Source organism: Mytilus edulis, chromosome 12 (genome assembly GCF_963676685.1).
Source record: "Mytilus edulis chromosome 12, xbMytEdul2.2, whole genome shotgun sequence".
NCBI classification, from domain to species: Eukaryota; Metazoa; Mollusca; class Bivalvia; order Mytilida; family Mytilidae; genus Mytilus; species Mytilus edulis.
Window position 1 is genome coordinate 56,645,776 of NC_092355.1, and position 24,417 is coordinate 56,670,192.

At 31.7% G+C, this 24,417-nt stretch overlaps 1 protein-coding gene across 1 annotated transcript; it reads left to right on the forward strand.

Annotated features, from left to right (window-relative positions):
• Positions 1–2,172: 2,172 nt before the first annotated feature.
• On the forward strand, positions 2,173–24,133 carry LOC139499561 (prolyl 4-hydroxylase subunit alpha-1-like). Its single transcript, XM_071288292.1, has 12 exons — positions 2,173–2,459; positions 4,575–4,741; positions 5,608–5,945; positions 6,844–6,895; positions 8,702–8,835; positions 10,710–10,874; positions 12,290–12,363; positions 14,154–14,319; positions 15,082–15,168; positions 19,381–19,449; positions 22,509–22,605; positions 23,721–24,133. The coding sequence occupies exons 1-12, from the start codon at positions 2,275–2,277 to the stop codon at positions 23,783–23,785; spliced, it is 1,599 nt and encodes a 532-aa protein (XP_071144393.1). The 5' UTR covers positions 2,173–2,274; the 3' UTR covers positions 23,786–24,133.
• The last annotated feature ends 284 nt before the right edge of the window (positions 24,134–24,417 follow it).

Genomic DNA, 24,417 nt, shown 5'->3' on the forward strand with positions numbered 1-24,417 from the left:
TGACTTCGAGGGGGGGGGGGAGTTTACTGATTTGCCGATTATTTTGTCGTATATTGAAATTATTAAACAGTTTATTTTCTCCACAAAACGACGGATTAAAAGCCTAAACTTACTTCTTTATGTTGCTCTTGGTTGACCAAGTACCAAGAGGCCCAATCATATAGAGGGAAACCTGTCGAAAATATATAAATTCCGGAACCACAAGTCGGAAATATAAAGAAAAATAGTCTTTGATTTTATGACTGTTACAATAAAGTGTGTGAAAAGAAAACAAGCAGCGAAAGTGAATATCAATAAACTATATGTTTATTTTTTTTATTTGTTTAAATTGTTTGTAAGTTTGTTTCATTTTGTGTAGAATATAAAAGAACAGGATTTTTTGTCAATCGATAGAATTGGCTTTTACTTTTAAGTCCTGTCTGGTCAAACAGTCTATTTCTACTCTAAAACATAATTGGATAACAAAATATCGTATGTGGTGGTTATTTTTAAAGATGAGTCCAGAATAGTTCTTCGGACTCATGAAAATAAGCGTAGTTTTCTTATTTTGTATCACAATTAGAAGATTATTGATGATTGCCAATGAGACAAATATCAACCAGAGTGTAAATGACGTGAATGGATGTTACTGTGACAATACACATTATTTTTTTTTATCAAAACCTATACTGTATAGTCAGCTTTTGATATCCAAACATCACAAAATATGAAATAATTTAAACGAGGAAAATAAACAGCAATATTAAAACAATATAAAACAGAGTACTAACAACAAATACATATGAGAGGTGTAGTCGGGTTATAAATGTGTGGTATGCGGTTTTTTGCAAATAAATACTTTTGCTACGGCATCCTTCTAAACCCGAACAGCGATTATGTGATAATATAAGGCGACAGTGTAAAACAAATGTTAAAATCTATTAATCTATAAGGACGAGACAATTCAAGGTAAAAAAACAAAAGAAGAACAAACTAAGGAAATCTAATAAACTTCAAAGAGAGCTAAATAAAGGAAATAGTGGCAGCTGTTCAATACTCATAACTAGGTTCGCCAACATGGTAAGCCTTGCCTGCTGTTCATTCATCAATCGCTATGAAACTTCTCAATAAGTCAAATTGTCACTCTCTGAGTTATGAAATAATCGGTTAAATCATTGTGTAGTGTCGGTTTAGTGTTTTTTCTTATAACTTTTGTTTGAGAAATTTTCTTTGTGTAAGGAGTAAACCTTGATGATATATATACAAAGTGTGAACCATTCGAGTGTCATGAATTCAACTATTTCAAATGATTTCTTATCTTAAATCATTTGCCCGAGAAATTTTTTTTTTCTTGAATGTTGTTATCTTTGTTTCTGTAAGATTTCAACGTAAAATGTCAAATTGCACTTCTAAAAAATTTGACAACTAGCATGCTCCACTGAAAATCTAAACGGAAAGCCGTTGTGTAGTGGTTAGTGCATCGGACTACTAACACAAAGGTTTTTGGTTCCATCCCTGCCTCGGAGAGAAAATGGCAGGGGCTGAATTTTCAGCTCTCCCTTGACACCATTTGCGAGTATGGTCTTGAGAAATGATGACAGTCCGTCGGAAGCGGACGATACATGAATGACCGTGTTTGGAGAGAGCCATGCCTCTTACAGGTAAAAGACAATCTTATAGACTTCGAAAAAGAGCAGGCTAATGCCGCTACAAGGCAGCACTCGCAACCGCAAAGTGGAAAAGGATTAATATAAGTTGCAATATCTTGTTTCCCAATCCACTTTAAATAAATATGTTTAAACCAATTGCAAACTAAATCAAGTAATGGAATTTACCTTTATGATTATTATGAGAGAAGATATTGCAGATGGTTCGTATGTTGAAATTCGTGTATCGCGGGTTTTTATCATGGTTTTTTATTTCATTTTATCTCTGGTTAAAAGTTATCTTATTTGCAATCATACCTCATCTATCATTTTTATATCTCAGTATTGTTTTGTGAAGTGTGTTTATCGTTTTCTTCCTTTGTGTTTTGACCTTGGTTAAGTGTGTTTCTATTCGTCAAACTTTGCATACATATTTTGTATTCAAATATGATAATTCATGTGTGTATATGTAGAATACTTAAGGTTGATATTTAGCGCGAACAAACCAACTAAATACTTATTATTGCATGATTATAGCACATTATCTGAAAGAGCAAAACTAATGTGATACACAGATGGTGGGTGGATTAGTTTTTGTATATCCATACTATGGTCATAGAGAACATTTGAAGGTCTTCAATGCGCAGTGATGAAATTCGTTTATACTCTTTTTTATGTCTGTAGTCTAATTAACCTTCTACATGGGGAAATATTTACATCTGTATACAAACTGTCTCTTATGTCTCACGAGGAAGGGAAGTTGTTAACTGCTTTTAAGAACTATATCGATATTCAAATCGTGGATCAGAGATCAGTTTCATTCGAAATACAAAGGTAGGACATTATTCGTAAAGTCATACATATAATGCACTGTATTCATCAAAAAATCAGACTGTGCTAAACATTATGGAATATAAGTGTTAAATATAAAACCATCTACCACCTACATGTATCGTGATTTGATCAAATTGTCAAGGAAACTATTTTACAACTATGCATGTTATTCACTTTAACATGTTTAAGAAATAAGTAAAACAAATAGCTCTGAATATTTTAGTAATTATTGTGTAAAATTATGAATGGAAATGGGGAATGTGTCAAAGAGACAACAACCCGAACATAGAAAAAACAACAGCAGAAGTTCACCAATAGGTCTTCAATGTAGAGAGTGTATCACGTGACTAAATCAAATAACCACTGCTACTAAATTGTATTAGAATTATGTTATGTGTGTAGTACTGTTTTTTTTTCAATGACTATACAGTCAAATCAATAACTGATATTAAGACACAAAGGATGAAGCTGCATATTGATTTTTTTTTAAATAAACAATACAAAAAAAAAAATAGAAATCATTTTTTCAAGACACATTTCAGTTATTATCCTGACATTTGTTCAAAACAAAATCCAAGTATAGAGATAACACATACCGATAAAATATTATATAAATAAAACTTTTAATATCATATTCCACGTGTAAACCGTGAAGTTTTATGGACGCCATATCGAATTGGTTGACCGTTATTGAAGTTCCGTTCCACAGATCAAATTCCGAATGAACCACATTGCGTTTTAAGAAAAGACAAAACTCTCATACCAGCTGCTTTTATCCTGCGCTTTATCAGATTTTACTTACTGTAGATTAAACAATGACACATTTGTGTGCTGATTTTTTATTTTCCTCTCATACATGTAGTTAATGTTTCACTAGGTTTTTGAGTTTTGATTTGTGACACGGATGTATTCCTTTTGAATCGATTCATGATTATTGAACAATAATTAAACAGCGGTATACTACTGTTGTCTTTTTTATATCACACAATTTGTACAGTTTCTCTTTGATCTTACTGCCTAATATATTAATTTACAAATCATGAACGAGACCCAAAACCCCAAAAATAATAGCCAATGACGTCACACTCATCCTTTTCAATTTATGAATGATATGAATGATATGCACACGACTTCATTTATACAACCGACCGAACAAATATCCCTACGTTTTCTAAACAAATTTTTGCTAATTATTTCATTACAAATTTCTTTTAAATACTGTGAAGGCAAATGATCTATAAAAAGAATAATATTCTTTAAACTTACTACATTAGCTCCATTGTAAACCATATTCTACATGCACAACCAAGTATTTTTTTATTTATTGCAGAATTTAGTTAAGGTCTCAAGTCTCTCAAGTGATTTATGATTTCAACAGAGAGACGATCGATGTCTCATATGTCAGGTTTACGTTCTCAACTGTTGAAATGTTACATTTATATAAAAAAAAACAATAAAAAACCCTAAGTCTTAACATTTGAACATTAAGCAATTGCATTATTTTCATACTTATAACAATGTTTGATGGAGTTTTCACTTCACACTCTTGTTGAATAAGGAATTACACATACAACTTTTTCACCAAATGAAACGTTGATATTTAGATTCGATTCGGGTATGTTTTACTAAGTCTCTAGATTTGTAGGTTGTGTTTTGTGTACTTTTGTCTGTTTGTCTTTTTCTTTGTTAGCCAGTTTTTTTCGACTGATTAGTTTGAGTATTTCTTTTGCATCTTTCTTCTTTTTTAGATGATAAATAAAGGCAACAGTGATATACCGCTGTTCAAAATCATAAATCGATTGAGAGAAAAAAAATTGTTACAAACTAAAACCAAGGAAAACATATCAATTATAAGAGCGAAACAAACAAAGTAGCAGAACACAGAAGTGCACCAAAAAGCAAACAACAGTGCAACATTCATAGACACGAAGTATTAGATATTAATTGTAATATTCCTGACTTCGAACAAGGCATTTTAAAAAATTGTTGGGTTTAACGTGGTTTTGTGGCTAGCCAAACCTCGCCTTTTATGGCAATGTTAAATATACCGTTAAAAAAAAAAAAAAAAACATTACATGACAGGAACAGATATACTGTATAAACATTCTTTTTGAGATTATTAAATGACCTAGAGCCAACGGTAACACAGAGTAGCCAAGATCCAGGATATGCAGAGAATCCCATTAACGCCTTCCATCTGATTGGACGATTTGTATATAAATGGCCAGTTGTGTTTGCTAATATATTGTGTGAAGACTGTACACTCAATGAAGCTGCACTACGTAAGAATAAAGGATTAAGATGTTATAGTTTAAAAGTCAGCATGATGCGGAGTTCGAAAAAAGTACTATTTTCTAACTTATGTACAAAACAAAAATATTTCAAATCAAAAGCATTAAACTAAACATGACAAACTAATAAAGACAAATTTAATCAAATATTTTGTCAAACTCGAGTAAGGTATCATAATTATGCATGCATGAGGAAAGTACAATTCTTGATTTCTAGATATTTCGTAATTTTGATATCAGTAAATTTAAAAGAAAACAATAGCACTATGTTAAAGCAACGACTTTAAAAAAAAGTATTGCGATCTTTAGGTTCTTTGTAGTGTTATGTAACTATTGTTATTTCTTCGTTTGCCATGGCGTTTTCTGTGTTAATAAGAATGTTCTTCTCCTACATGTATTTTCCGCCGCTTTAGAAATGTTTCACTAAGCGATATTAACACATATATGTCTTCGTCACACGTACGATTAGTTTCAGATCAAATTACATTATTGTTTATTGGATCATAACAAACTCCTTTCAATACAAAGATTATTGGGTCTAATCTAGCATGCAAATGTTGTAAAAAAATTAAAGACCACTGGATTATAGCACTGCGTCGAGTGTAATAACATATTTCTCAACTCTCGTTAAGATACATTGGATTAGAGAAAGTTGAGACAAAGATTTTACCCTTACAATATATAACGTGTTCGTTCAGTTGAGATCAGTTGAACAACATGTTTAAGAAGAACTTTACTTATTTCATTCTACCTGGGTTTATTTTAGATACATTTTTGTTTGTAAATTCAGAACAATAAAGTTTTTTTCAATTATAACTGAATGTGTAATTTCTGAAAATGATTATATTTGTTTTCAGATTTAAACACGACATATCAGACAGTTAATCGAAACATTCAACGTTGGCCAGATGAATACGACGTACATGCATCAGCACAGGCGTTACTACGCTTGCGCACGTTTTATTTTTTTGACATTGAAGGAGCAATTGATGGTTTCCTTTTTGGTGAGCATTGTCAACCTCTTAGTCCGTCTCAGGCATTGAAGCTTATTCGAGTGGCAATTGACAACAATATGCTACACGAGGCAAGGCTTTGGTGTGAAGCATTATTAGCCAGACTACCTTTTACTTCTTTCCAGGACGAAAGTATCAATAAAATGGCTATTTTTAGGATTCTCGCAACTATATATGATAAGGTAAGAAATACTTATAGAGGATAATATGTTTAACACTGTTTTACCTATGACAAGTTGCAAATTTAATTGACAACGACACGTGCACCCTTAGTTTCTAACGATAATTTTTCTTATCACTCTACTGTGCTGAGGAAGGAAATAACCAGTCAGTGAGATCAAAGGAAAATTTCGTAAATAGAAATACTATACAATTACTGTCTTTTGATGAGATAAATATGTGGTTTTATTGACTTTTGAAAACTGATATTCACTGAAGCCAACGTCCGAAGTGAATATCAGTTTTTCAAAAGTGAATTTAACCACTGATTTACCGAAACAAAAGACAGTAATCGTTTTATTCCATATTTTGATAGAAATGTGTGTAACGGAAATTAATTACCAAAACCATTGAATTGTACATCAAACATTTTTTTACCAAAATTATACACGTAAAAGCACGCGACGTTTTGCGGGATGAAAATACTTTTTCCGCCGGTGAATATGCTTATTTATTCAAAATTCCTTTCATAAAGATAACCTACTAAAGTTTCAGCAATATGGATTAATTTATATTATTTGTGTCCTAACTTTAGAATCATTTTTAAAACTGTTAGTCATTTGCATTATTGTCATTGATTTGATGTGTTGGTCATTGATTGTTGCAAGTTTGTTTACCAAATAAGGGACAGCGAATTCAAATTCTTATTTATATAATTATTTTATTTTATTTTCACAATATAGTCAAAATTAATTTAACAAAAGATTAAGACCTATGTCTTTATGTCTTACTATCTAGTTAAAATATATAACTCTGATTGCATTATACTTGAGATAAGTGTAACGCAATCAGAGTTCTATTTTAATTCTGTTTTATGTTTTGATGTCAGTAACATCCTTATATAAACATATCAACTTGTAGGCTGGTATGCGTCGACGATCAACAGAAATTTTATCAGATTTTACGCAGTTAGGTATGAATATATAAAATGATCTTTTAACTTTCATAATAATGATCAGTTATTTCTAATACCAGTAAAATTTAGAATAAAAGTATTATCATGCCACTGCTGATGGACGTTTCGTCTCCGAGGGTATCACCAGCCCAGATGTCAGAACTTCGGTGTTGACATGAATATCAATTATGTGGTCATTTTTATAAATTTACTGTTTACAAAACTTTGAATCTTTCGAAAAACTAAGGATTTTCTTATCCCAGGAATAGATTACCTTAGCCGTATTTGGCACAACTTTTTGGAATTTTGATCCTCAATGCTTTTCAACTTCGTACTTGTTTGGCTTTATAAATATTTTGATGAGCGTCACTGATGAGTCTTACGTAGACGAAACGCGCGTCTGGCGTACTAAATTGTAATCCTGGTACCTTTGATAACCAATTATCAAGGTTATAAATATATCAAATATCATTCGTAAGATATTACATGACATATAAATTGTAAGTCCAATATACCTTTTTGGGGGGGTGGGGGTGGGGGGATTGTCGTACATACTTTTCGTGCATTATGTCATGCATTAGAAAGAATAACTTAATTTCTCACGAACTACAATCTTACCCATAATTAAATTAATTAAATTACATGTACATTCAAGATTTCTCACCTTACTAAATGTTGATGATTCATAAATATCGTGTGTGTTTAAAGCTTTGCATTTTATTCACTTTTGCTATATGAAGCATTGAGGACCATAAATTCATAAAGATATTGCCAAATTTAATTGCAACTTTAATTTCGCATGTATAGGGTTGTCAACTGGAATCATAAAATAAATAAGATTCGCGCCAATCTCTCTGTCAATATAAAGTGTAGCACCAAAAAAAAATTTATTTTACATATTTACGCTGATTTTGTAAAATTGATTGGCAGATCCGTAGTGAAACGTTAATTCAAAAATACTGAACTCTGAAATAATTGCTGCATTAATTGGATACATCTATGTCTTATTCAAGTCTTCTTGTCCAGATATGCTTGTCAAGAATTCTATTAGAAATTTAATGCTCTTCCATCCAACATAATGTTTTCGTCAAAGCACGAGGAAAGGAGGGTGAACTATAGTTTACCGATTAGAGATATGATAAATGTCAATGAAAAATCAATTAGTATAGATTCATGTTTCACAAACAGACATGTATATCACTACATATTTCCATTACACTATTAAGACTTTACATATTTCAAATTGGCATGATACAAGTTTTGAGGGACAGATTGGTTAATAAGTGAATAAAGTCCAGCTGAAACTATTGATGAAATTATGTTATACTAGTGGCTGACACAATCATATTCTATATCGAGTAATTACAGAAAAGGGTGAACGACTTTGTTTGTGAAAAATGAATTAAGGTTCAGAAAGACAACAAAGGAAAGGGGTATATATTGGTTTTAATGGTTCACCTAACAGCTTCTGGAGATTAAAAAAGTAGTTCAAAATAACAAGATAGTACTGTTGCAATCCATCCGTAGTTGTGATAAATCATGATCAACGCAACACATGAAAAACATGACCAAAAAAAATGGGTTCAAACTATTTTCAACTAAGTTGATAGATATAAAACTGAATCCGTTACGTCATATGAAAGAGGGACGTACGATACCAGAAAGACATGTTATAAACAAGTATCTGTTACTGGCTCTTATGAGCTTTTTACAAGTTAAACACAGCTTGGATTCTCAATCGGATTAACATTTATGGGATCTTAATGATGTATTGTAATGAAGAAACAAATATATGTTCCCATTATATATGAATTTATTATTCAGGTCATAACGAAATAGACAAAGAGTATGAATTCTACAAGAATAACATAAACGAGACAGACGAGAAATTGGACATACCATTATATACAAATGAATATGATGACCATTATAAACAGTTATGTAGAAATAATAGAAAAGTATGTATCAGCACTTTATAATTACCTTTATCTGGTATTTCACCATATGATTAAACAGCCCAAAATAAAAACAAATGTACAAAAAAAATAAATTACCAATAACACTGGTAAAAACCAAACAATTCACGACCGGGAATCATAATTTAAGCCTGTATGATTCGTTATAACATTTTTATAAATCGCCATAATTTCCAAGTAGTACAAGCATATTTTATGGGATTAATGTAAAAATGCAAGCCGCAGTTTTTTCAGCTGAATTATGAAACTTTGCTTTGGCGATGGTTATCGAAAATATAAACAGCATTGTTACCATTTAGGGTTTCTCATTATTCAAATCATTAGAATAACTTAATAAATATAATAATTTCGCACAATTATAACGAATTCGAGTTATAAGTGTTAAGAAATCAAGAAGTCTGTTTAATTGGAAATAAAACAAAATAACGTATTGGTGATCGCAGTCGAAAAAGACAAATATACAAAACTTACTTAAAAAATGAGTTTGCAAACATTGCTCTTTCATACGGTAAAATATATTTGATAGACTGAGTAAACAAATTGCAATATATATAGTTTTATATGAAGACTCGTGCATTTAACGTGAGATTAACATACAGAGAAATAAGTAAACTCGAGAAGATCAACACATATAAATTAAAACATAACGAGTGTTTCCTATCCAGTCCTATAAACACTTTTCACTTAACATTTTATTGCTTATAAGAAAATAGGCATCACTTGAAGTTAACCAATTTTACTCCCTCTTTTCCTATGTAAGCTTTAATAACCATGTAATCTCAAGTTAATAATATCATGAATATATTCTAAAGAAACACCAAATAAAAAAATAATAGTGCTTTGAAACACCCAATATATATGTTTATGACTATGAAATATTTTACTGCACTGAAATGTAGAATTAATTTCCTAAAATTGAATATTAGTTTGGAAAATGTTTTTGTCTTTCTCTATTTGACATTTCTTGATTTTAAAAATTTTACTTTGACCGAAGTTATCACTTGCTCAGTAGGCAATAATTCTTTTCTGATATGAAAATATGTATATGGTGTCATTAACACTTGCAATTACTGAGTTTTGAAAATTATTTCAAATTAGAGGAATATACATGTATCTCCCTCATGAAGAGCTCCGATTCCTTGCTATGCTTATCCCTTTTTGTTGTTTTGTTTGTTTGTTTTTCAATTTTTTATAAAGTTGTTGTAATAAGCTATAGTTAGATTTTCAAGTATTTAATGTTCGAGCATCATTTTAGAGACATTTGTTGTCCAAATGTAGTTCATATACAGTGGTGTGTTTCTGTGTGTATCTTAATCATAGACATTCAACTTTAACAATTTGAAGTACAGCGATTTAAAAATACGGGGCCTTATAAGAAACTATATCAGAAAAAGGGGTATAAATTGAACTACCTTTTATTTCATGGTTAACTTTGTCTGAATATGTTGGAAATGTTGACAAATGGAAAATAAAAATGTGAAACGAAATACAAAATAGTATTATCCAAGATAATTTGAAAAAAGTTTATAAAAACTAACAACATCACAAGTTATCAACCATCTGAACGAGTTTAAAGTAATATATCAAAAATCCAAAAATCCACAGATGGATTAAAAGTATTAAAAAATACAACGTTATCAACCAGCTAAACAAATGAAAATGAATGTCATGTTTTTTACTTGGTACAATTTTTTTTTTTTAAGAAATTGGTGGGTTTCATACATTTTGTAGCTAGATAAACCTCCCACATGTACTGTTATATGCTCTACAATATAATAATGTTAAGAAAAAAGTTGAAATTAATTTAATTTTCAATCGAGGTTAATAAATTGTATATAACTTCTTGTCTATTTTAGCCACTAAGTGAAATATCCAGACTATATTGTTTCTTAAAACCTACGTCTATACCGTACTATAAAGCAAAAGTAGAAATTGTAAATTTAAAGCCAGAAATATATCTATTCCACGACGTCATTTCAAAGACTGAAGCAGCATATTTCCGGAATGAGGCCAAGAAAAGGGTACGTTGGAAATTATATTCATAATAATAATTTGATATCTCATATGATGCTTGGTCTATTTTCGAGCGTTTATTATTTTGAGTTTTCTAGAAACCACATTTAGATACAGACAGTATAATTAAACCAGCTAACGTTTATATTTCAAATTAGAAACCGCGTCTGTGCCTGTGCTATATCTTAATTTCAATTGAAATATTTGGAATTAATTTTTGATAGTTTCTTATATATGTCATTTCTGATTTTTTACTCTTAGCGATGTGGAGCTTGATAAAGTAGTACAATCCTTGCTTATTGTTGAAGACCGTATTTTGATCTCTAGGTTGGCTGAGTTTCCTCATTTCTTTTACTCCACATATCAAAATACATAAAATTGAGAATGGAAATGGGGAATGTGCCAAAGAGACAACAACCCGACCATAGAGCAGGCAACAGCAGAAGGTCGCCAACAGGTCTTCAATGCAACGAGAAATTCACGCACCCGAAGGCGTCCTTCAGCTGGCCCCTAAACAAATATATACTGGTTCAGTGATAATGAACACCATACTAAACTCCAAATTGTACACAAGAAACTATGTATGCAATTAGTATCATATAAAAAAAATGTCATATATGGTTAACATAAAAATGGTTGCACTTTATTTAAATACTTTATGAGATTCATGATTTACCAACAGAACGAATTGAATACAACTTTCATATTACTGAATTGTTACAGTTATTTCCGTTCAAAAATGGTGGATTAACCTGATTATATAGCTAACTTAACCTCGTACTTGTGTGACAGTTGTTTGTATTTCCGCTTAAAGTTTCAAGTTACAGCTATGCATAGACACTGTTTGAAATATTCTTTCCAACCAATTATTGCTTAAATACCACAAGGGTGATGAAATTTACATGGAACACTCTGCAGATAATCTGTTTTTCGTCGACTGTAAAGAAATGAAAAGAGTAAAGAGTGTTAGTCCCAAGTCAGGAGCCTGCAATTCAGTTGATGTGTTACATATTTGTTTTTCATTCATTTGGGTGTACATAAATTAAGCCGTTATTTTTCTCGTTTGATTTTTTTTACATTTGTAATTTCGCGGCCATTTCTAGTTGACTATGCAGTATGGACTTTCCTCATTGTTGAAGGCGGTACGGTGACCTAAAGTTGTTAATTGCTGTGTCATGCGGTCTCGTTTGGAGAGGTGTCTCATAGTCAATCACTTCAACTCTTCTTTTTATTTGCAGTCAAATCAATACATACATAAAATATGATACAAATCTCTATAACTCAAATTCTTTATCTATTTATGATATTCTCTTTTTAATATCTGAAATCCAATTTAAGCATTACAATTATGTGTTTGACTTTTTGGAGCGTCTTGTTTTAAATTTAAAACATTTAATTGTTTGAATGTCTATTATTTCAATAGTTTGTAAGATCCTCTGTGGAATTCAACGAGGGAGACGTTGGCTTTAATATTGATACTACACGAGTAAGTCAGACGTAAGTAAGTATAAAAAAATAGAAGAATGATACCAGAGGTACATGCAAACTGATAAATCCAAAATAAATAGACAAAACAATTTAATTTTGGATGTAACGCGTCTTCTGATTGGCTGACGTTATTTTGTTATGAGCCCATAGACATAATTTAGTCATGTGACCGTGGCGTCATCAACGTTTTTCATGGTTTTCTACTGTTTAAAATGGAATTTAGAATTAAATTATAAGAAATGACTGTAATATTTTTTCTGTCTATTCGAAATAACATAAAAAATGTGGTGCACACTGTTAAATACAAAACACAGCATAGAAACTAAAACAAAGTAACACGAACCGGCCCAACCCCATAAAAAAAACTGGAGGTGATATCAGGTGCGTCGGACGATATGCATATTCTGGTTCACATGTGGCGCCCGTCGTGTTGATCATGTTAGTACCAACCCGGTATCAAGTATAATCTGGTAGGTCACATTAAACTATAACAATAATGAAGTCTCCTTATATGTCCTGTTCGACTCTCCTTTTTTAAAACAACTCTAAATTTATTGAACGCAAATGTATAAAAAATAATAGCAATGTTTTTGCTACTAATCAAGTGTGCACATATCATTCATATTGAAAAAATGAAAATATCTTTATCGGGTATTGAAAAAAAAACTGTGAAGAGCGTTAACACCAACAGAACATAGCAGAAGAAAGTTGAAACCATTGTTTTATTACTTTATTATTGTTTATAGACAAACTTTAATCAGGACGGCTTGAGATCAATCAGTGAGCTTGAAATTTCCCAAAAAATATAAAACATAAAGATTTAAAAAAGTAATATTAAACAACTTTAGCATGTGTTAAATTTGCCAATATTGTAAACTTATTTAAATGCTCTGACAGCGTAAAACAGCAATAAAGGTTGTTTGCAAACATTCTTTTGGAAATTAAAGGTTTGAAGATTATGTTATGTTTGAGTCTCCATCCAAGCCTCGATATTTGAATAATATGAGAAGTTATTTATTTGGTGTTGAGAACTAATGAAATAAACTCATCATAGATACCAGGACCAAATTTTGTATATACGCCAGACGCGCGTTTCGTCTACAAAAGACTCATCAGTGACGCTAGAATCCAAAAAAGTTAAAGAGGCCAAATAAAGTACAAAGTTGGAGAGCAATGAGGACCAAAATTCCTAAAAGTTTTGCCAAATCCAGCTAAGGTAACCTATGCTTGAGGTATAACAGCCTTAGTATTTCAAAAATTCTAAATTTTGTGAACAGTTAATTTATAATTATAACCATATCAATGATAATTCATGTCAGCACAAAAAGTGCTGACTACTGGGCTGGTGATACCCTCGGGGAAATAAATCTCCACCAGCAGTGGCATCGACCAAATGGTTGTAAATAAACTCATCATAGATACCAGGACTAAATTTTGTATATACGCCAGGGGCGTGTTTCGTCTACAAAAGACTCATCAGTGACGCTCGAATCCAAAAAAGTAAAAAGGCCAAATAAAGTACAAAGTTGGAGAGCATTGCGGACCAACATTCCTAAATAAAGGCAACAGTAGTAAACCGCTGTTCAAAACTCATAAATCTATGGACAAAAAACAAAATTGGGGTAACAAACTAAAACTGAGGGAAACGCATTAAATATATTTTATTATATAAAAGTTTTGCCAAATCCAGCTAAGGTAATCTATGCCTGAGGTAGAACAGCCTTAGTATTTCAAAAATTCTAAATTTTGTAAACAGTTAATTAACACACTTATTGCATTGATGAAATCTATTCTTGCAGAGCAGTTTTACAAGACGAACCTGGAATAGTCAAAAGAGCAACCCACAGAGTTGGACTACTAACAGGTCTGGCAACAAAATGGTCACCTGTCATGCTCAATGCAGAACCTTTCCAAATAGTTAATTACGGAATAGGAGGAATGTATCATCCACATTATGATAGTAACGTAAGTGTGTCGAATAAAAATGAAGCCTTTAAATTTCTTATTCTCAAAATTGCTCACCGAAACTTTCAGTGGAAGCATTTTTAAATAAAGAAAACTAATCATGGGAAGCCTGATTGCTGGTATGGTCTAAATTATGACAATAAAATTTATTGACTAACTAAGGCATGTTTTGAAAAGTTTACCAGAGCCTTCTGAAATAAGTTGTTTAAAAAATGAAATGAATACATTCTTTGCCAAAAAAAAACCATAATTAAAAAAAAACACTTATAAATGATAAAAAAATGTAATCATTTGAAAAAAGATCTCGACAGTGTATAAACCGTTTATGATGAACATGGTAAACTTTATCTTTTAACCTGAACATCAAATCTAATGGAAAAACAGATGCTCATTCACTTTAGATTAAAAAAGATAGTTATCTCATGTAGCATGCTAGTTTTGCCTACATGATTGATTTTTGATAACCTCAGCGACTTATACTTTTAAAAAGATAAGTGTCAATTTAAACATTAACTTAACGAAGTGAGTCTATGTAGTATTCGCGGTGTTCATACGTTCGTCTCTCTGTACAAATTTCTTCTAAACTAAAAGATGAATTCCAAATGAACGGTCACATAATGTGTATTTCGTAATGTACTGGTTCATTTTTTTTTTAATTTTTAAACGCAAAGAATCTTGTTGTATTCCAAACACAATATGGATTTTTCAATTGCACAACGTCGAGCTTGTTAAAAGAAACGTGCCTTTAAAAATATATTACAGGAAAAACGAGTACCAGATGTTTTTAATGAAACCAAATACCCAGAACTGAGAGGAGCTGGTGACAGAATTGCAACCTGGTTATATTACGTAAGTTTGTATATTTATTCTTATTGAAACACTATAAATGTAAGATTTAAAAAAGGGGCGAAAGATACCAGAGGGAGAGTCTAACTCATAAATCGTTAAATAAACTGACAACGCCATTGCTAAAAATGAAAAGACAAACAGACAAATAATAGCACAGAACACACAAAATGTAAACTAAAGAATAAGCAACACAAACCCCACCAAAAACTGGGGATGATCTCAAATGTTCCAGAAGGATAAGCAGATCCTGTTCCACATGTGGCACCCGTTATGCTGTTTATTTTATTACAAATCCGGTAAATATTCTAATTCGGTCACATTCGTGAAAACAGTCTATGGAAGAAGCGAATCGATAAAAACTTTTCTTATATCACATAGCGATATTGTCTAATATCAATTGTAAATATGCAGACATTCCATGCGGAAAATGTTGTTTTCGGCAACAAAAATTAAGAAAATATTTACTTTAAAACTTATTGTTCAAATATAAACAACAATTGAGTCTAAATATACATTCAGAAGTGAGTTAGAAGCAAACGTTAATGTCCGTGTAAAATTGGAAGTGCTGTGCTTTTTCTTATATACATAAATATAAAAATGCTATTAGTTGTAATATCAATGCGATACTTTTAAAATATCATAGCGCTGTTTTTTGTTATATCAATATTAGTACTTATTAGTATTAATATTTGACTGCTGAACCCATATTTTGACAATTTTACTTATTATGTCTGTTTTGTTCACGCATCGTTGTAAATATGGCAGAATTTGATGAGACTGTCATACACGTGAGAGGTTTAGCGCTATAAAACCAGGTTCATTCCACCATTTTCAAAATTTGAAAATGCCATTAGCGATGGGGTTTAATAAACAATGTCGTAATCAAATAGCTAAAATTATGACTCAAATTAGCAAAGACCCATCGAAACAACATTTGATACAAAAATTTAACAATACTTTTAGATATTTGGATGATATATTGGCTCTCAATAATGACGACTTCAGTATGTATACTAAGGAAATTTATCCTGTTGAACTTACTTTAAATAAAGCTAATACTAACAATGAACACTGCCCTTTCCTCGATCTTGATATATATATCATTAACGGGAAGCTTAATACAAAAAGTGATGGTAAAAGAGATGAATTTTCATTTCCTATCGTTAATTATCCATTTTTAGATGGTGACGTTCTCTTGTGTTTGCACCGGAACTAAACACATTTAATAAAAAAATAACAGTCGTTGGCATGACACGGGTTATATTCATATGATGAAGACATAATCTTTCAATTAACTTAATTGAGGTCTGGAGCTGGAATGTCAATTAACTGCTAGTTGTTTGTTGTTATTTATGTATTATTGTCATTTTGTTTATTTTATTTGTTACATCTTCTGACATCGGACTCGGACTTCTCTTGAAGTGAATTTTAATGTGGGTCTTGTTATGCGTTTACTTTTCTACATTGGCTAGAGGTATAGAGGGAGGGTTGAGATCTCACAAACATGTTTAACCCCACCGTAATTTGGTCGGGTTGTTGAAGCCTTGAAACATTCCCCATTTCCTTTCTCAATTTTAAGTATAAAAATTATTGATCACATATATAACATTTTATAGCATATTTTATAATGAACGCACCGAAATAATATATATCAGCTATGCTCGCAACGCACGCATGGAAGACTTTCTTTATTGATAACGATGAAACTAACTTGTGACAATCCTGGTTCAGATTGATTCGACAAAATCTGACCTGTACTTTTGAATCTCCTTTTTTATACAAATTAGACCGTTGGTTTTCCTGTTTGAATGGTTTAGTATTTTTTTGGTTCCTATATAGCGTGGTGTTCACTGTGAGCCAAGGCTCCGTGTGTAAGGCCCTACTTTGATCTATAATGGTTTACTTCAAACAATTTATTACTTTGATGGAAAGTTGTCTCATTCGAACTCATGCACCATCTTCTTATCTCTATAAATCTTTAAAATTTTCCCTTATAAATAACTGTTTTCCAGTCCTCCAAAACGTCATTTAGGTGCTGAATGTTTTGTTTTATGAACTAGCATACTTCTAAAGCTTTGTACAAGATGGTAAAAGAACGATTACGTCAATAAAAATACCAAATAAACAGCACTGCACGATATAAATTTATAATATAGAATAGAAATATACACATTTCTAACGTCAACAGACATTTACATCTTATTTATTTGTTTTCTAAACATTTTTTTAGTATTCATTGAAGAAATTAATTTATAACAAGCGATACGGATTGTAATTTTGCACTAAGAAATGTTCGCGTATTTATACGGTCGGTTACTAGTCAAAAACGAAAGTCAAATCTCTGCGGCAACAATACATCGGAATGCCTTCACGGTCATCGCGATGCAAAAGAGCGTCCACGTGGTGAACTGATTATGTTCATAGAGATATCGATTTACAAACGGGAAAAGTATTTGATATCCAAAAAGAACTGTTTTCCTTCACAATATGCTTTTTCTATGTACATTTTCTGTTTGACAATATTTTTGATTTTCGTTGTATCTGAAGTTGTTCAATTTATAGTCTGAGGCTACTCAGTTGGTATCTTCAAAGTTCTGGACAACAGCATTTGTACATTGTAATTTGTTTGGAATATTTATTTTACCATTTGAATATTCATTGTTATTTGGAGCTGTATGGGATTGGATTGTTTGAATGAATGTTTTTTTTTTCTTTTAAGTAATGATATTTTTTGTCTATTTCGATATTACCCATTTGGATAGGCTATAGCAGTGTGACCTCAAGGGCGGATCTAGCCTTTTCAAAAGAGGGTTCCAAACCAAGGATAAGGGGGGTTCCAACCATATGTCCCCATTCAAATGCATTGATCGGCCAAAAAAGGAGTTTCAAAACCACCGCCCCCCAACCCCCCTGGATCCCCCACTGGACCTATATTAGAATCTAATAGGTCGGTAGACTATTTACAACCGCATTTAAATTTCGCCATTGCATCATCACTTCAAATAGAATTAGTCGGTTAAACAATGTGATTTAAAAAATAGACTGAACAAGTTGTTAACACTTTCCACTATCAATAGGGTCAAGCAACATTTTCAAAATGATAACTTCATGTAAGCGTTAATTTTGTAAATTTTAGCGATATTGATCCTCAAACATTAAGCCGGTCATGAAGTAAGTTTGTTAATTATGTTAACGGTTTTCTTGAGATGCATTGTGATTTGTCATCGTATTCATTTTATATTAGAAAAATATAGCAGTTATATTAGAAAAGTAACGCATTTATAAATTTTTGACATTAAAAAAACATTGCTATGATATAAGACAAACATCGCATTGATATAATTAAATATAGCAGTATCTTTGACTTATAGGTGATTTTGGCTTAGCAAACGATTGAATTCATCTCAATTGCATTCCACTGAATTTGCTGCATGATTTTATTGAATAAATGATAAATCGTGCATTTATGTTTCATCATTCAACAATTCAATTTTCTCGTTTAAATACACCTTGCTTGTTATAACATAAAGTAATTCATGAAAATTATACAGTAGACCTATGTCGTGTTAAATGTCACCCTGTTTTAAGAAAAGAATCATTACTTTATACCGAGAATTCAGCCTTTCTTCGTACAAATGCAAACATTCGTCTGAAATTTCCCACAATGCAACTCGTTAATATAAGACAATATCGCTCGTTGATATAAGAAAAGTTTTTATCGATTCGCTTCTTCCATAGACTGGAAAAGGGAAGGATACTGTAGTTACGACATCAGGAACATATCCGATATCATCTGTGAAACGTCCCATGACGGTCAACCAACTTGTGGTGGGGGTCTGTAAATTTTACGAAGGGATGATTTCAACTTCACCATTTTGAACTCATGGTCTACTAGCTTCCTTATGAGCTGCAATCCTCTACCAGGGAAACCATGGTAGTAAATACAAGCCCGGGAATATCGTTTCAATTGGTACATATATATATTCCGTATGCAGGCGCTGTTGGAATGTTGTTACGAAAATGAAAAGTTAACAATTGGAGAGCTGAAATAATCTCTTTTGTCGGAAAGTTTTGTTTTTATAAAATACAAATATCAAGTAATGTTTATTCCAGGATGGAGAGTTGATTTCTTGTTTCAGATGATATTTGATATTAAGAATCATGTTAAACTTTATAAATGTTCAAAAAAAATATTGTATCTTTATATTTTAGTTAAATGATGTTAAAATAGGTGGTGCTACAGTATTTCCAGAAGTAAATACCAGAGTTCCTGTTATACAGGTATATTTTATGTACTTGGTTTTCTTTGGTACTTTTATTTTGCTGATTTATATCGGTAGCTTATTTGATATGCTGTATTATCCCAAACGTTATGTTTGTTACTTTTGATCTTTTGATTGAATGAAGAACACATACGGTTACTTTATGTACATGGACCCCTCCCAAATGAATCATGGTTAAATACAATTGACCTGTGGGAGGTCAATAGTTTTACGTGCGAACAAACCTCTCTGTTTTTCTGTCCAGAAATTAAGTCGTAAATATGAACATATATAATCAATAAGAATGCACATGCCGAAATATTGGTCCTGCTTTACTCCTTCGTATACTTGTAAAAAAATCAAAGAAGCCAGATCATTTAAATTCACATTCAGATATATTAATAACTATAAATTAAAGAAACAACAGAAAAGGCTTTCTTCGCATCATTCTGAGAGTTATACCTCGACATTTGACATTATTTTATTATCAAATGGCAAAATCAAAAGCTCATACACATCAGACGAATATAAATTATGGTTTTATATAAATAATTTACCCATCGACGCCGCCGCCGGATTATCAAGTCAAAATGGCGTTGCTACTACAGAAAGTCATCATAATAAGCAACAACTGAAGATTTAAAAGAAATGGTAAAATAAAAAAAAAAGAACTCCAAGGATAATTATAAAACAGCTCAAACACAAATGGAACACAACTGTCATATTATTGACTTCAATACCAACACCCCCTCCCAATACAAGAACAAGAGACTGTCAGACCGACAGCAAATCGGATTTATTAACATTATTTTGATTCCTGACATTTTTCAATATCACAAGAACCATAACTGATGAACGGTGAAAGTGAAAATCGTCAATATCAAATTTGACCTTCGTTTTGTCATCAGTAACAACATATCAAATTTGAAAAGCTTTGGTTGAATGGTTCATAAGTATATGCAACAACATGACTGGTGACACAATTCTTCAATCTTTCAAAAACCAGAACTCCTGAACTGAAAAAGTGAAACAAAATCGGCATTATTGAACTTGACCTCAATTTTGTCATCAGTAACAACATATTTAAAGGAGTAGGTTCAGTAAGACCCCTTTTTGGCCCCCAAATATAGCAGTTTCACAATATTGTTAAAATGTAAACTGTTAGTTATTTATCAGAAAGTAGGTTTTGTTACATAAATATGGGCTGTTTTTGACGATACAATGAACATATATCGGGTACTAGCATCATTAAGTGTTGCTTAATTACTGAAATCTTCACAATTTTAGCATTTCAGTTAAATTTTTGACGGATTCCGTCTTAAATGAAAGTGGCTGCATTTGTGTTCGTTCTTTACATTGAAATGTAAGTGGTATTTGTTGATAAAACATAACATATATAAAGGTTTAAGATGAACACGGATGTGGCCACTGTCATTTTTGATGACTAAATCAGTAAAATCTTTCACATACGCTAATTGAATCAACTGAAATAGACACTTAAGCTTTTAAAAAGTGTCCAAAATCTTTCGTCAGATGAACTTGAAATTTGAGGCCATAATCGGCCCTTACCGGACCTGATCCTTCGAAAAGCTTTGGTTGAACAGTTAAATGAGTAAATGCACGGACAGGACTTGAAACGGCATTTTTCAATCTTTCAAGAACCACAACTCCTGAACGGTAAAAGTCAAAATTGTCATTATTAAACTTGACCTCCATTTTGTTGTCAGTAACAACATATTAAAATTTCGAAAGCTTTGGTTGAACGTTTCATAAGTAAATGCACTGACAACAATTGGCTGCCGCCCGCCCGGCCGCCTTACATCCCCAAATCAATAACCGACTTTTTTGTCAAGAAATCCGGTTTAAAACGAAATCTAGTTGGCCATGTCCTTAACGTATAAATTTATTCATAAGTTGTTCGTTAATGTTGCAAGTACTAAGGTGATCCATAAAAACTCTGCAAAGATGGCAGGCTTTTTGTTTTTGGTACCAAGATTTTTATTATTATTTATTAATTTATTTTCGTGTGTACCAATTTGAATGGATTTAGGATTTTTTGCATTTTCGTAGATATTGATTTCGTGGTGTTGCTAAAGTCTACAAGCCTATAGAAAATTCCGGTCTCACTAATTAGCGACAACAAGAATTTTAGCGACAACAAGCGTCAACAAGCGACAACAAGAATTATTTTAGCGACAACAAGCGACAAGAAACTATTTAGCGACAAGAAAACATTTTTTTTAATTAAAATTAATTATTGCAATAAATATTAAAAGAATATGCAAAAGAAAATAATTTTAGCGACAAGAAAGTTAAAATTGATCATCTATTATGAATAACAGCCAGTATTACGTTTAATTATTGTATTATGAGATTACTTTTCTTTGTGTTTTAGAGCATATTATTTATCTTATAATTTGTTTTATAAAACTCTGTTCGTGCAATATATATTAAGCTCGCAAAATGAATTATTTGTGCATCATTGTCCTGAAAATATTGACACAAATTGTGAAATACAAAGAACTGAAATCAAACAGGAGGAAAAGAAAATTGAAATGTGAATGTTCACAATATCTTTCTTCCTCACAAATGTTTCATTTCTTCGACGGTCTATCTATATATATATATAATAAAACATTTTAATTAGACATATCTGCTCGTATATTTAAAAAAAAAACATTAAATACAAATTTCTAATAATCTAATAAAAAAAAATGTTTTCTTGTCGCTAAATAGTCTTCTTGTCGCTTGTTGTCGCTAAAATAATTTTTGTTGTCGCTTCTTGTCGCTTGTTGACGCTTGTTGTCGCTAATTAGTGAGACCCGAAAATTCGTAATTTATTGAACATTTAAGTTTGTGGTTTATCTTTACTCACGAAATCCACAAAAATTGGTAACTCATGAATAGTAATGAGTCCCAAGTATATCTGCAGCATTGAATGAAAGTGGACTCTTTGACATGTTGGATATTTTACAGTTATATAATAATTAAGATATTAGTACTTGTAATTAGACTAGTATGACAATCTAGGTAATATACTAAATGTCTGTTGACTTTTAACTAATGTATCTATTCAAGGGTGCTGCAGCTTTCTGGTATAATTTACTTCCAACAGGAGAAACTGATAAACGAACATTACATGCAGGTTGTCCTGTTGTTATTGGATCTAAATGGAGTAAGTTCATATGAATGGAATTGAGATTAACATTGACATTCAATTCTCTGCAAACTCTTACGGAAATAAAAAATAAAAAACATTTTAAGATTAACATCTTTTTCTTATAGTTATGTTTTATTTTTTGCTTGAAAATGCAGTAATGAATATCTTAGAATGTCAATTGGCCGTTTCAGAATCTAAGGCATCATGGGTAATTTCACTGTTCGTACCCCAAAGTGAAAATAACGTTACGTCATTGGTTGAATTTCCATTGTTTATATCGTTTAAACCAATCAAAACGCTTTGGTGTACGCTTTTGAAAATATTACCCAGGATGCATTAGATTCTGAAACGGCCAATTGAATAGTTATTGCAAACTGACTTACAAATGAAATAAACTTGAGGAAAAAGATGAATAGCTCCCTGAGGGTATCACTACCACTGGGTCGATGCCTCTGCTGGTGGACTATTAGTCCCCGAGGGTATCACCAGCCCAGTAGCCAGTACTTCGGTACTGGCATGAAAATACGGATTTTTTGTGTTATTAAAATTTGCTGTTACAAAATATTAGAAATTATCATAAATTAAGGAATGTATCTCCCTCATGCAAAGCTCTGATTCCTTTCACGGATTTGGCTATACTTTTTTGACCTTTTGGATTATAGCTCTTCATCTTTTATATAAGCTTTGGATTTAAATATTTTGGCCACGAGCATCACTGAAGAGACATGTATTGTCGAAATGCGCATCTGGTGAAAGAAAATTGGTACCGTTAATTTTATAACAGATAAAAAGAAAAATATTGCCACCAAAACCAGACTAGTAATTTACACATGGGAGCTTGGCATTGACAATAAATAGCATAAGCAAGGCATAACGTCTGATTGACACCTAGTTTTGCTTTTAAAACGTTCATACCACCTTTCTCATTCTTATTTATACGTTAATAATCAAGCACCATGTTAAAGTTAAATGCATAATTTAATTATTTATCGCTAATTTGTATACAGATATAATTAAAAACAAACGGATTTTTTATTTTGACAAAAAAGACAAAATGTACAACTTATAAACCATACACTGTCTTGTTTGCTATATTATTGTAAGCCTTTCAAAATCGTTTGTTGTTTTAGTTGGAAACAAGTGGATACGTGAAGCTGGGCAAATGTTCAAGAGACCATGTGATTTACACCCTTAAGTTAACAGACATTTGATTAATCCTACACCAGCATCAAGAAACAATAACGATCAACGGATGGAGAAAAAATATTTTGAAACAGCTTATTTGAAACTCAATTCAATGTTACAGAGTTGGTATACAAAAAAATAGAATGCACTTTTAACTATAACAGATGTTTACATTATACAACTGAAACAAGTCATATAATTTGCCTCTGGTGGAAATGAGGCAGCAAATGTGTTCGTTTACGGACAAAACGTGAGCATTATTTGGTGTGAAACATTTTTACCTATTAAAGGTTTATAACTGTGTGCAATGTTTTGCTGTATATAATTTTGATAATAAATTGGATTTTTTCAACTAAGATATTACTGCTTAGTCTACTTTAACATATCAATAGTGCAACACTGCCGAAGTCCAAGCACTATGACATTGAGAGAATCTCCATGGAAATATGATGTGCAAATAATAATACAACTGAACCCCAAGATCACTGTATAACCATTAACCTATACCACATAGTCAGGTATAAAAGGCCCCTAAATCACAAATGTAAAACAATTCAAACGAGAAAAACAAATATGTAACACAGCAACAAATGACAACCACTGAATAAAAGGCTCCTGACATAGGCACATACATACAGAATG